At 56.2% G+C, this 11,704-nt stretch overlaps 2 protein-coding genes across 2 annotated transcripts; one reads left to right on the top strand and one right to left on the bottom strand.

Annotated features, from left to right (window-relative positions):
- Positions 1-1,993: 1,993 nt before the first annotated feature.
- On the bottom strand, positions 1,994-5,346 carry FAU (FAU ubiquitin like and ribosomal protein S30 fusion). The gene is made up of 5 exons (XM_079332825.1): positions 5,283-5,346; positions 2,606-2,688; positions 2,376-2,520; positions 2,232-2,287; positions 1,994-2,147 (listed from the first exon to the last, which is right to left on the bottom strand). The coding sequence occupies exons 2-5, from the start codon at positions 2,678-2,680 to the stop codon at positions 2,022-2,024; spliced, it is 402 nt and encodes a 133-aa protein (XP_079188951.1). The 5' UTR covers positions 2,681-2,688; positions 5,283-5,346; the 3' UTR covers positions 1,994-2,021.
- Positions 5,347-5,371: 25 nt separating this feature from the next.
- MRPL49 (mitochondrial ribosomal protein L49) lies at positions 5,372-8,481 on the top strand. The gene is made up of 4 exons (XM_079332824.1): positions 5,372-5,452; positions 6,849-6,987; positions 8,103-8,224; positions 8,296-8,481. Exons 1-4 carry the CDS (start codon positions 5,387-5,389, stop codon positions 8,440-8,442), a joined length of 474 nt encoding a protein of 157 aa, XP_079188950.1. The 5' UTR covers positions 5,372-5,386; the 3' UTR covers positions 8,443-8,481.
- Positions 8,482-11,704: the final 3,223 nt, after the last annotated feature.

The raw sequence follows: 11,704 nt of genomic DNA on the forward strand, positions 1-11,704 counted from the left end.
TGAATCTGTGAGGCGAGCGAGGAGCCTGAGGGAGCGCAGGTTTCCTTCAGGGAAATACGGCCCTGTTGTGAACCCTCGGCGCATCTTCTGCGTTCACTTCCATTAAATTCATAATTTAAACCTGAAATTATTTTAGATATTAAATATTTATTTATTGTATTTTTATCGGTTTTTGAGTCATTTCTCAGTAGGGATTTTCCGCTGCCCTCCTGAGGCCGGGGAACAAAATGGCGGCGGGCGGGAAAGGCGTGAGGGGAGCGCTGGGTGAAGGACGCGCGGGCACCTGAGGAGGAAAAACAGCGACATTTCGGCCTCATGTCGCGATATACACACGATAAACCCCCGCGATTGGATTATCGGCCCCGAACCCTCGGCGGGAGAGACAATTTGGCGTCGTTTTCAGCCTTGTGAGGGGATGGGGGAAATGGAGCCTCCCCAGCGGCGGCACCGCTTTACCCGGAGACAGCGGAGAGAGATTGTCGCGGTCAATATCGCTCTGAAGAGTAAAGAGTTTAAATCTAAAAATTCAAAAGCTTAATGAGTTTAAAGGTAAAGAGTTGAAATGCAAAGAGTTTAAATGCAAAGGTTTAAATGGTTTTGACTGTGGATTAATAAATATCTGTGTGCGGGGCAGCGCTCCCAGAGGCGCCGGGACAACGCGCGGAGTGCGGGAGAAAATTCTCTAAGGCTGAGACCGCATCTAATATACCGCCAAAAAATTGTAATTATCGTGTTTTAATATTTATTTAATTCTATTTTTCACCAGTTTAGGTCCCCGTGCGGGGTGCACCGTTCCCGGAGGCACTGCAATACCGGGACGATGCGCGGAGCGGAGGGAGCAAGCTCCGGATCCAACTCCCAGGCCCAAAAATCCGTTTAATATGAAGTCCTCTCATCGAGGACGTATCAGATATTAAACTGATAAGAACAGATACTACACTTGATCTTAGCCAAAAGGCCGAGAAGCGATGCCGCCTGCCCGCCGCGCCCCGCGCCCGCCGCCGCGAGCCCCGCTCGCACCTCACGGTGCCCCCTCTCCGCCATTCCCGTCCTTCTGCCCCGTTCCCCAATTATTTTTCCGCATCTTTTTCCCGCATCTCCGGTTCTCATCCCGCACGATCCGAGCGCTCGGAACCGCGAAATCCCGCAAAAAGCATCCTCCCATAATGCACCTGTATTGCCGCATGATAATTTGCATAACCCCGCCTCTCTCCTGCAGCGCGGGAAATTTGCGTCACTTTTTTATTAGCATAATAACCGTCTTTTATTTGCATATTCATATTTTAGGATGGGTTTGCCCCGCCCCTTTCCCCCACACTGCGTTTGTGGGAACCGTTTTAGGGCAATTGAGGGGCGTCCTTCTCCCTCTCGGGGGGGTTTTGGGAGAATTGGGGTCCCTCCTTTCCCCTCGGGAAGTTTTGGGGGTCCCTCCTTCCCTCCCAAGGGGATTTTTGGGGGATTGAAGGCACCGGCACCGCTCGGCTCTCCCGGTCTCTCACATTCGGAATCAATCGGGTGTTTCCGTGATCGCTCGGCTCTTCGCCCATTTCCGGCGCTCGGCTTTCTCCGCCCATTCGCTGCGCTCGGGTATTTCCGGCACCGCTCGGCTCCCTCCGCTTCTCCCCTGCGCTCGGGTGTTTCCGGCATCGCTCGGCTCCCTCCGCTCTCCCCTGCGCTCGGGTATTTCCGACATCGCTCGGCTCCCTCCGCTTCTCCCCTGCGCTCGGGTATTTCCGGCACCGCTCGGCTCCCTCCGCCCCGCTCCTGCGCTCGGGTATTTCCGGCACCGCTCGGCTCTTTCCGCCGCTCCCATTGAAAACTCCACAGTTTCTTCTCATTATCAGACTCCAAATCAACGCTAATTAAGCTCCTCCCTCTAATTACCGCCCCGCCAGCGGCTCAGCGACCCACGCCAACCCCCTAAAAGCCCCCAAGCCGCCCGTAGAGCAGAGTAAAACCAGTCCCATAAAGCAGAGAACGCCCCGAAGTGCTGGGAGTGGAACCCAAATTCCTTTATTGGCTCAGGAGTTGGCGTTGGGCCCCTTCTTCTTGCCGAAGGTGGGCACCACGTTGACGAAGCGCCGGTTGTACTGCATGCGCCGCTTGGCCCGCCCCGTCTTCTTCTTCTTCTTCTCCTGCTTGGCCACCTGGTTGAGAAATGGGGGGTCAGGGGGGGTCCCCAAATCCCGGGCAGGGTCGCCTAAAGGTGGGGGAGCCCCCTCATTGCTCACCTTGGGGGTCTGGCCCCTCACTTTGCCGGCGCGGGCGAGGGAGCCGTGCACTTTACCTGGAGGGGGGAAGGGAATTGAGGTGTTGGGGGGGGGGGTTGTTTTGTTAATTAGCACGTTGTTAATTAGCCCCTCCCCCGGAATTACCGCCCAGCAGGCGCGTGGAGAGGTCCAGGGTGGTGAATTCGGGGAGGGGGCTCTGCCCCAGCACGGCCTCATCGTCCAGGGGGGTCCCAGCGTGGAGCAGCACTTGGTCCTCAGGGGGGATCCCCCAAAGCTCAGCCACCCTCTCCTGGGGGGGGAACAAAGAGGAGGGGTCAGCACCCCAAAATCTGGGGGGGTTTGGGGAGGGGGACACCCCGAATTTGGGGGCTCACCTTGATCTGGGCGAGGGTCTCGGAGCCGGAGACCTCGAGGGTGAGGAGGGTCTGGCCACGGATGAAGAGCTGCATGGTGGGGGCTGGGGGGGATTTGGGGGGGATTAGGGGGGTCCCCACTTCCCAAAAATGGGGGGAACCCCGTGGAAGGGGGAGGGGGAGGCAAGGGAGGGGTGGTCTGAGGGTTATTTCTGGGGGGTCAGTGTGTTTTGGGGGTGACTGGGGCTGCTACTGCAGAATTGGGGCTGTTTGGATTGTGCCTGTTTGGGGTCAGAGTGTTGGTGTTTTGTTTGCATTGTGCCTGTTTTATTTGAATTATTGCTGTTTTGGGTCAGATTGTTGCTTTTGTTTGGATTGTTGCTGTTTTATTTGGATTGTTGCTGTTTTATTTGAATTATTGCTGTTTTATTTGAACTGTTGCTGTTTTATTTGAACTGTTGCTGTTTTGGTCAGATTGTTGCTGTTTTATTTGAACTGTTCCTGTTTTATTTGCATTGTTGCTGTTTTATTTGAACTGTTCCTGTTTTATTTGAACTGTTCCTGTTCTATTTGAACTGTTGCTGTTTTATTCGGGCTGTTGCTGTTTTATTCGAACTGTTGCTGTTTTATTTGAACTATTCCTGTTTTGTTTGAACTGTTGCTGTTTTGTTTGAACTGTTCCTGTTTTATTTGCATTGTTGCTGTTTTGTTTGAACTGTTCCTGTTTTATTTGCATTGTTGCTGTTTTGTTTGAACTGTTCCTGTTTTATTTGAACTGTTCCTGTTTTATTTGCACTGTTGCTGTTTTATTTGAACTGTTCCTGTTTTATTTGAACTGTTGCTGTTTTGTTTGCACTGTTGCTGTTTTATTTGAACTGTTGCTGTTTTGTTTGAACTGTTGCTGTTTTGTTTGAACTGTTCCTGTTTTATTTGAACTGTTGCTGTTTTGTTTGAACTGTTGCTGTTTTATTTGAACTGTTCCTGTTTTATTTGAACTGTTGCTGTTTTGTTTGAACTGTTCCTGTTTTATTTGAACTGTTGCTGTTCTATTTGAACTGTTCCTGTTTTATTTGAACTGTTCCTGTTTTATTTGCACTGTTGCTGTTTTATTTGAACTGTTGCTGTTCTATTTGAACTGTTCCTGTTTTGTTTGCACTGTTGCTGTTTTATTTGCACTGTTGCTGTTTTATTTGCACTGTTGCTGTTTTGTTTGAACTGTTGCTGTTTTGGGTCTCTCCCGCCCGCAGGGACTTTGTCACCTGGCCCGGGGCCGTGGGGACAAAGGGCAGTGAGGGGAGGGGACACGGGGGGTCCACGGGCAGCACCCCTGGGAGCCCCCCACCCTCAGAGCTGCCCCCAGTGACACCCCCAAACCTTCACAGCCCCCCAGAGCCCCCCCAGAGCATCTGCAGCCCCCCATCCCCATAACCCTGCAGAGCCCCCTCAGAGCCCCCCAATAAACCCCAATTCCCCTAAAACACCCCCTAAACCCCCCCCCAGAGCCCCCCAATAAACCCCAATTCCCCCAAAACACCCCCTAAACCCCCCAGAGCCCCCCAATAAACCCCAATTCCCCCAAAACACCCCCTAAACCCCCCCAGAACCCCCCAATAAACCCCAATTCCCCCATAAACCCCCCCAGAGCCCCCCAATAAACCCCAATTCCCCCATAAACCCCCCCAGAGCCCCCCGATAAACCCCAATTCCCCTAAAACACCCCCAGAGCCCCCCAACATCTCCTCAGCCCCCAATAAACCCCAATTCCCCCAAAACACCCCCTAAAACCCCCCCAGAGCCCCCCAATAAACCCCAATTCCTCCAAAACACCCCCTAAACCCCCCCAGAAAACCCCAATTCCCCCAAAACACCCCCTAAACCCCCCCAATAAACCCCAATTCCCCTAAAACACCCCCTAAACCCCCCCAGAGCCCCCCAATAAACCCCAATTCCCCTAAAACACCCCCTAAAACCCCCCCAGAGCCCCCCAATAAACCCCAATTCCCCCAGAACACCCCCTAAACTCTCCCAGAGCCCCCCAATAAACCCCAATTCCCCTAAAACACCCCCAGAGCCCCCCAACATCTCCTCAGCCCCCAATAAACCCCAATAAACCCCAATTCCCCTAAAACAACCCCCTAAACCCCCCCAGAGCCCCCCAATAAACCCCAATTCCCCCCTAAACCCCCTCAGAGCCCCCCAATAAACCCCAATTCCCCCATAAACCCCCTCAGAGCCCCCCAATAAACCCCAATTTCCCCAAAACACCCCCTAAACTCTCCCAGAGCCCCCCAATAAACCCCAATTCCCCCAAATCATCCCCTAAATACCCCCAGAGCCCCCCAACACCTCCTCAGCCCCCCAATAAACCCCAATTCCCCCTTAAACCCCCTCAGAGCCCCCAACACCTCCTCAGCCCCCCCAATAAACCCCTATTTCCCCAAAAACACCCCCTAAACCCCTCTAGAGCACTCCCCCTTCTCAAACCCCCTCAGGTTCCCCTCTGAACCCCCCCAATCCCCCCCTAAACCCCTCCAAAGCCCACAGAGCGTTCTCCTTACCCCAAACCCTCTCAGAGCCGCCCCAAACCCTCCCCAGCGCCTCCCCTGCCCTTTCCCCGACCCCCCGTAGCCCCCAGACCCCCCAAATCCCCCCGAAATCCCCCCAAAATCCCCGTCCCGGGTCCCGGGCTCGGCCTCACCTCAGCGGCTCCCTCAGAGCTGCGAGCGCCGCGCGGAGAGAGCGCGATGACGTCACGCGCACGCTGCGTGATGACGTCGGGAAGGCGGAGGAGGAGGAGCCAAGATGGCGGCGATGGCGGCGTTGTGCCGGAGACTGAGGGCGCTGGGCTGGGGGGTCAGAGGGGTGCAGGTGCGGAGGCGGCGGGGTTGGAATGATTTTCTGAGGGGGATTTGGGTGTGTGGGTGATTCTCGGGGGGGGTTTGGGTGTGTGGGTGATTCTCGGGGGGGGTTTGGGGGACTCAGGTCCTGAGGGTGCGGCGGGAGTTGTGAGGGGAGGATTTGAAGCGTGAGGGGGGAATTGGGTTGGGGGGTTTGTGAGGGGGAATTGCGATGGGGGAGCGGAAAGGGAGGGGAAATTGGGGTGTTCCTGAGGGAGGGGGCGAGGGGGGATTTTGGGGAGGGGGCAGCGGGACTGGGGGGGTTGGGGTGAATTATGGGGAGGGGGAACGGGGGGAACAGGGATTTTGGGGTCTCTGAGCGATTTTTGGGGGGTCTGAGGGATTTTTGGGGGTCTCTGAGCGATTTTTGGGGGTGTTTCTGAGGGATTTTTGGGGGGGTCTCTGAGCGATTTTTTGGGGGCTCTCTGAGGGATTTTGGGGGTGTTTCTGAGGGATTTTTGGGGGTGTCTCGGGGATTTTTTGGGTGTCTCTGGCGGATTTTCGGGGTGTCTCTGGGGGATTTTCGGGGGGTGTCCGAGGGATTTTTGGGGGTGTCTCTGGGGGATTTTCGGGGTGTCTCTGCGCGATTTTCGGGGGTGTTTCTGAGGGATCTTTGGGGTGTCTCTGGGGGAATTTTCGGGGGTGTCTCTGGGGGATTTTCGGGGTGTCTCTGGGGGATTTTTGGGGGTGTCTCTGTGGGATTTTCGGGGGTCTCTGGGGGATTTTCAGGGGTGTCTCTGCGCGATTTTCGGGGGTGTCTCTGTGGGATTTTCGGGGGTCTCTGGGGGATTTTTGGGGGGGTCTCTGTGGGATTTTCGGGGGTCTCTGGGGGATTTTCGGGGTGTCTCTGCGCGATTTTTGGGGGTGTCTCTGAGGGATCTTTGGGGGTGTCTCTGTGCGATTTTCGGGGGGTCTCTGAGGGATTTTCGAGGGGTGTCTGAGGGATTTTCGGGGGTGTCTCTGAGGGATTTTTGGGGGTGTCTCTGGGGGAATTTTCGGGGGGGTCTCTGAGGGATTTTCGGGGGGTGTCTGAGGGATCTTTGGGGTGTCTCTGGGGGAATTTTCGGGGGTGTCTCTGGGGGATTTTCGGGGGTGTCTCTGTGCGATTTTTGGGGGTGTCTGGGGGATTTTCGGGGGTGTCTCTGGGGGATTTTCGAGGGGTGTCTGAGTGATCTTTGGGGGTGTCTCTGGGGGATTTTTGGGGGTGTCTCTGGGGGATTTTCGGGGGGTGTCCGAGGGATCTTTGGGGGGTCTCTGAGCGATTTTCGGGGTGTCTCTGCGCGATTTTCGGGGGGTGTCTCTGTGGGATTTTCGGGGGGTCTCTGAGGGATCTTTGGGGGGTCTCTGATCGCTTTGGGGTCCCGCAGACCCCCCCGGGGCCCCCCTGCTATGAGGAGTCCTCGGCCGAGTTTGCGCTGGTGCAGCGGCTGCTGCCCCCCAGCCGCGTGCCCGACCCCCCCCCGCACCCCAAATACCCCACCCCGAGCGGCTGGAGCCCCCCCGCAGGTCAGCGACCCCCGGGGGGCGTTAACGGGCTAATTAACGGGCTAATTAACGGGCTAATTAACGGGGCTGAGAATACCGGGGGGCTGATGAGTTAGTGTGAGGTGTTAATTACCCCGAGAGGATATTAATTATGCCTGTGTGCTGTTAACTACCCCGAGAGTGTGTCAATTATCTCTGTGTGCTGTTAATTAACCTGGAGTATGTTAATTATCCCTTTGCACTGTTAATTAACCCCCAAAATGTTCCCCCCAAGGCAAAATTATTCACCCCAAACCAAACCCCGAATATTTATTTATTCCCCCCAAACCGGGTTCAGTTGCCCCCAGGGTGGGCTGAACTCCTTGGGTGGGGCATTAATTACTTCGGGGGGCTGTTAATTATCCTCGGAGGGTATTAATTACCCCGGTGAGGGTGTTAATTATTCTCAGGGGGTGTCCAAAATATTTCCTTGAAGATGGAAATTACCGATTCCAAAGGGAGCAGTGAGGAGAGTTTCCTTACCCGGGGGTGGGTCGGATAAATTCGGGGGGTGTTAATTACCCTCGGAGGGTGTTAATTACCCTCGGAGTGTGTTAATTACCCTCGGGGGTGTGTTAATTCCCCTCGGGGGTGTGTTAATTCCCCTCGGAGGGTGCTAATTACCCTCGGAGGGTGTGTTAATTACCCTCGGAGTTGTGTTAATTCCCCTCGGAGGGTGCTAATTACCCTCGGAGGGTGTGTTAATTACCCTCGGAGGGTGTGTTAATTACCCTCGGAGTTGTGTTAATTCCCCTCGGAGGGTGCTAATTACCCTCGGAGGGTGTGTTAATTCCCCTCGGAGGGTGTGTTAATTACCCTCGGAGTGTGTTAATTCCCCTCGGGGGGGGGTGTTAATTACCCTCGGAGTGTGCTAATTACCCTCGGAGGGTGTGTTAATTACCCTCGGAGGGTGTGTTAATTCCCCTCGGAGGGTGTGCTAATTACCCTCGGAGGGTGTGTTAATTACCCTCGGAGGGTGTTAATTACCCTCGGAGGGTGCTAATTCCCCTCGGAGGGTGTTAATTCCCCTCGGAGGGTGTGTTAATTCCCCTCGGAGGGTGTGCTAATTACCCTCGGGCGCTAATTGCCGTTGCCAGGCCCGCCCCCCGCCCTGCCCTATCTGGTGCGCCGCTCCCGCCTGCACAACCTGCCCGTGTACCTGAGCCGGCGGCAGGGCCGGCGCCTGACGGAGCTGCGCCGCATCCACGGCGACATCTGGGTGAGTGGGGGGCTCGGGTGGGGTTTGGGGGGCGCGCCGGGGGTCGCGCTGACCCCCCCGCGCCCCCCCAGGCGCTGGAGCGGGAGCTGCGGGCGTTCCTGGGCGCGCGGGGGCTGCCCCAGGTGCAGGCGCAGGTGAACGAGGTGACGGGGACGCTGCGGCTGCGCGGGCACTGCGGGCTGCAGGTGCGGCAGTGGCTGCTGCAGAGCGGCTTCTGAGAGAGCCCCAACCTGCGGGGGGACCCCAAAACCTGCCAGGGGAGCCCCAAAACCTGCGGGGGGACCCCGAAACCTGCCAGGAACACCCTGAAACCTACGGGGGGACCCCGAAACCTGCCGGGGACGCCCTGAAACTTACCGAGAATACCCCAAAACCTGCGGGGGACACCCTGAAACCTGCCAGGAACACCCTGAAACCTGCCGGGAACACCCCAAAACCTGCCGAGAATACCCCAAAACCTGCGGGGGGACCCCGAAACCTGCCGGGGATGCCTCAAAATCTGTCAGGAACACCTCAGAATCTGCCCGGGGACGCCTCAAAAACTGCCACGAATACCCCAAAACCTACCAGGAATGCCCCAAAACCTGCCGGGGGCACCCCGAAATCTGCCAGGAATGCCCCAAAACCTGCCGGGGGCACCCCGAAATCTGCCAGGAATGCCCCAAAACCTGCCGGGGGCAACCCCGAAATCTGCCAGGAACACCCCAAACCTGCCGGGGGCACCCCGAAATCTGCCAGGAATGCCCCAAAACCTGCCAGGAACACCCCAAAATCTACCAGGAACACCCCAAAACCTGCCGGGGGCACCCCGAAATCTGCCAGGGAGCTGCTGTGGATGCACCTGGAACATCCTGGACAAAGCAATATCTGCTGGGGGTGCCTCAAAATCCACCTGGAACAGCCCAAAATCCATTTGGGGCACCCCAGAATCCACCTGGGGCCCCCCAAAATCTCCCTGGAATCTGCTGTGGAGAGCCCAAAATCCCTTTGGAGCCTCCCAAAATCTGCTTGGGGCACCTCAAAATCCACCCTGAGCACCCCAGAATCTATTGGGGGTACCTGAGGATTCACTGGCATTCTGAACTCCACCTGGGCCACCCCAAAAATCCTTGGGGGAACCCTGAAACCCATCGAGGACACCCCAAAACCCACCCTGGGCCATCCCCAAATCTGCTGGGAGCCCCCGAAAATGGAAGAAACCCCCCCAAAACCAGAACAAAACCAAATAAACCCCTCGGGAAACTCCTCACAGCCTCTTTATTTACAATGCCTCCCACCCACCCCAAATTTTGGGGAGGGGTCCCACACTCTGTGCAGGGGATTTGGGGGGGTTAGGGGGGGTTAAAGGGGAATTTGGGGGGGTTAAAGGGGAGTTTGGGGGGTTTGTGGGGATTATTGGGGTTTTATTGGGATTTTTACAGGGGAAATGAAGAGGTTGGGGGGAAACTGGAGGGTTTGGAAGAGAATTTGGGGGTTTAGAGGGGAAAATTGGGGGGTCATTAAAGAGTCTGAGGGGTTCATTAATGATCCTGGGGAATCATTAACAGCTCTGGGGGTTCATTAGTGAGTCTGGGGGTTCATTAATGACTCTGGGGGTTCATTAACAGCTCTGGGGGTTCATTAGTGAGTCTGGGGGTTCATTAACAGCTCTGGGGGTTCATTAATGACTGGGGGTTCATTAACAGCTCTGGGGGTTCATTAGTGAGTCTGGGGGTTCATTAATGACTCTGGGGGTTCATTAACAGCTCTGGGGGTTCATTAATGGCTCTGGGGGTTCATTAGTGAGTCTGGGGGTTCATTAACAGCTCTGGGGGTTCATGAATGACTCTGGGGGTTCATTAATGAGTCTGAGAAGTTCATTAACAGCTCTGGGGGTTCATTAATGAGTCTGAGAGGATCATTTACAGCTCTGGGAGTTCATTAATGACTGGGGGTTCATTAACAGCTCTGGGGGTTCATTAGTGAGTCTAGGGGTTCATTAATGACTCTGGGGGTTCATTAGTGAGTCTGGGGGGTTCATTAATGACTCTGGGGGTTCATTAACAGCTCTGGGGGTTCATTAGTGAGTCTGGGGGTTCATTCATGAGTCTGAGAGGATCATTAATGACTCTGGGGGTTCATTAATGACTCTGGGGGTTCACTAATGGCTCTGAGAGGATCATTAACAGCTCTGGGGGTTCATTAATGACTCTGGGGGTTCACTAATGGCTCTGAGAGGATCATTAACAGCTCTGGGGGTTCATTAATGACTGGGGGTTCATTAATGAGTCTGAGGAGTTCATTAACAACTCTGAGGGTTCATTAATGAGTCATTAATGAGCTCTCCCCTCCTGCAGCTCTGTCCAGGCACTGAAGTCCTGGGGGTTGCCCTGAGCCGCCCCCCAGAGCCGCTGGAACTCGGGGGGCTCCCAAAATCCCCTCACAACCCCTCAGCCCCCTCCAACACCCCAAAAATCCCTTCAGAGCCCCCCAAAATTCCCCTCAGAACCCCCAAACTCTCTCAGACATCCAAATCCCCTCAGATCTCGCCCCCTCCTCACCCCAAATCCCCTCAGCACCCCCAAAATCCCCTCAGAACCCCCAAATCCCCTCAGATCTCGCCCCCTCCTCACCCCAATCCCCTCAGCCCCCCAAAATCCCCTCAGAACCCCAAATCCCCTCAGAATCCCCCAAAATCCCCTCAGATCTCGCCCCCTCCTCACCCCAAATCCCCTCAGCCCCCCAAAATCCCCTCACAACCCCTCAGCCCCCTCAAATACCCCCAAATCCTCTCAGAGTCCCCCAAAATCCTGAGTCCCCAAATCCCCTCAGACCTCGCCCCCTCCTCACCCCAAATCCCCTCAGGAACCCCAAAATCCCCTCAGGATCCCCCAAATCCCCTCAGATCTCGCCCCTTCCTCACCCCAAAACCCCCTCAGAACCCCCAAATCCCCTCAGTCCCCTCAAACCCCCCCAGACACCCTCAGCCCCCCAAATCCCCTCAGCCCCCCAAAATCTCCTCAGTCCCCTCAAACCCCCCCAGACACCCTCAGCCCCCCAAATCCCCTCAGACCCCTCCCAGATCCCGCCTCCATCACGGCCCCTCAGCCCCCCCGGAACCCCCCCGTTTCCTCACCCCCGCCCGCAGCCGGGCTCTCACCGCCGTCCCCGTCCCCCTCCCTCGCCCCCTCCGCCGCCATCGCGCCGCGCGGGACCCGGATGTGGCGGGACCCCGCGAGGGCGCCCCCTGGCGGGCGGGAGGAGCCGCAGCGCCGCCAGAACCATCGAGATGAACGGGGCGGCCAGAGCGGCTTCCGGTGCGGCCGGCACGGCCATGGAGACAGAGCGGCCCACGGAGGAACGCACCAGTATAAACCAGTATAAACCAGTATAAACTCGTTCCGCACCAACCGCGGGGGATGCGGAACCATCACAAACCATTATAAACCAGCACAACGCGGCGCTGATGGGCCACAAAGGCCCTGAGGGAGAACCATAGAG

This window comes from Erithacus rubecula, assembly GCF_903797595.1.
Source record: "Erithacus rubecula genome assembly, contig: scaffold_542_arrow_ctg1, whole genome shotgun sequence".
Lineage (NCBI taxonomy): Eukaryota > Metazoa > Chordata > Aves > Passeriformes > Muscicapidae > Erithacus > Erithacus rubecula.

Excerpts from the sequence above, each read along its gene's own strand:
- FAU (XM_079332825.1), bottom strand. The coding sequence starts at position 2,680 with ATGCAGCTCTTCATCCGTGGCCAGACCCTCCTCACCCTCGAGGTCTCC. Across the intron at positions 2,521-2,605 it reads AGACCCTCGCCCAGATCAAG|GAGAGGGTGGCTGAGCTTTG; the intron begins GTGAGCCCCCAA and ends TTCCCCCCCCAG. Across the intron at positions 2,148-2,231 it reads TGAGGGGCCAGACCCCCAAG|GTGGCCAAGCAGGAGAAGAA; the intron begins GTGAGCAATGAG and ends TTTCTCAACCAG.
- MRPL49 (XM_079332824.1), top strand. The coding sequence starts at position 5,387 with ATGGCGGCGATGGCGGCGTTGTGCCGGAGACTGAGGGCGCTGGGCTGG. Across the intron at positions 6,988-8,102 it reads CGGCTGGAGCCCCCCCGCAG|GCCCGCCCCCCGCCCTGCCC; the intron begins GTCAGCGACCCC and ends TGCCGTTGCCAG. Across the intron at positions 8,225-8,295 it reads GCATCCACGGCGACATCTGG|GCGCTGGAGCGGGAGCTGCG; the intron begins GTGAGTGGGGGG and ends GCGCCCCCCCAG.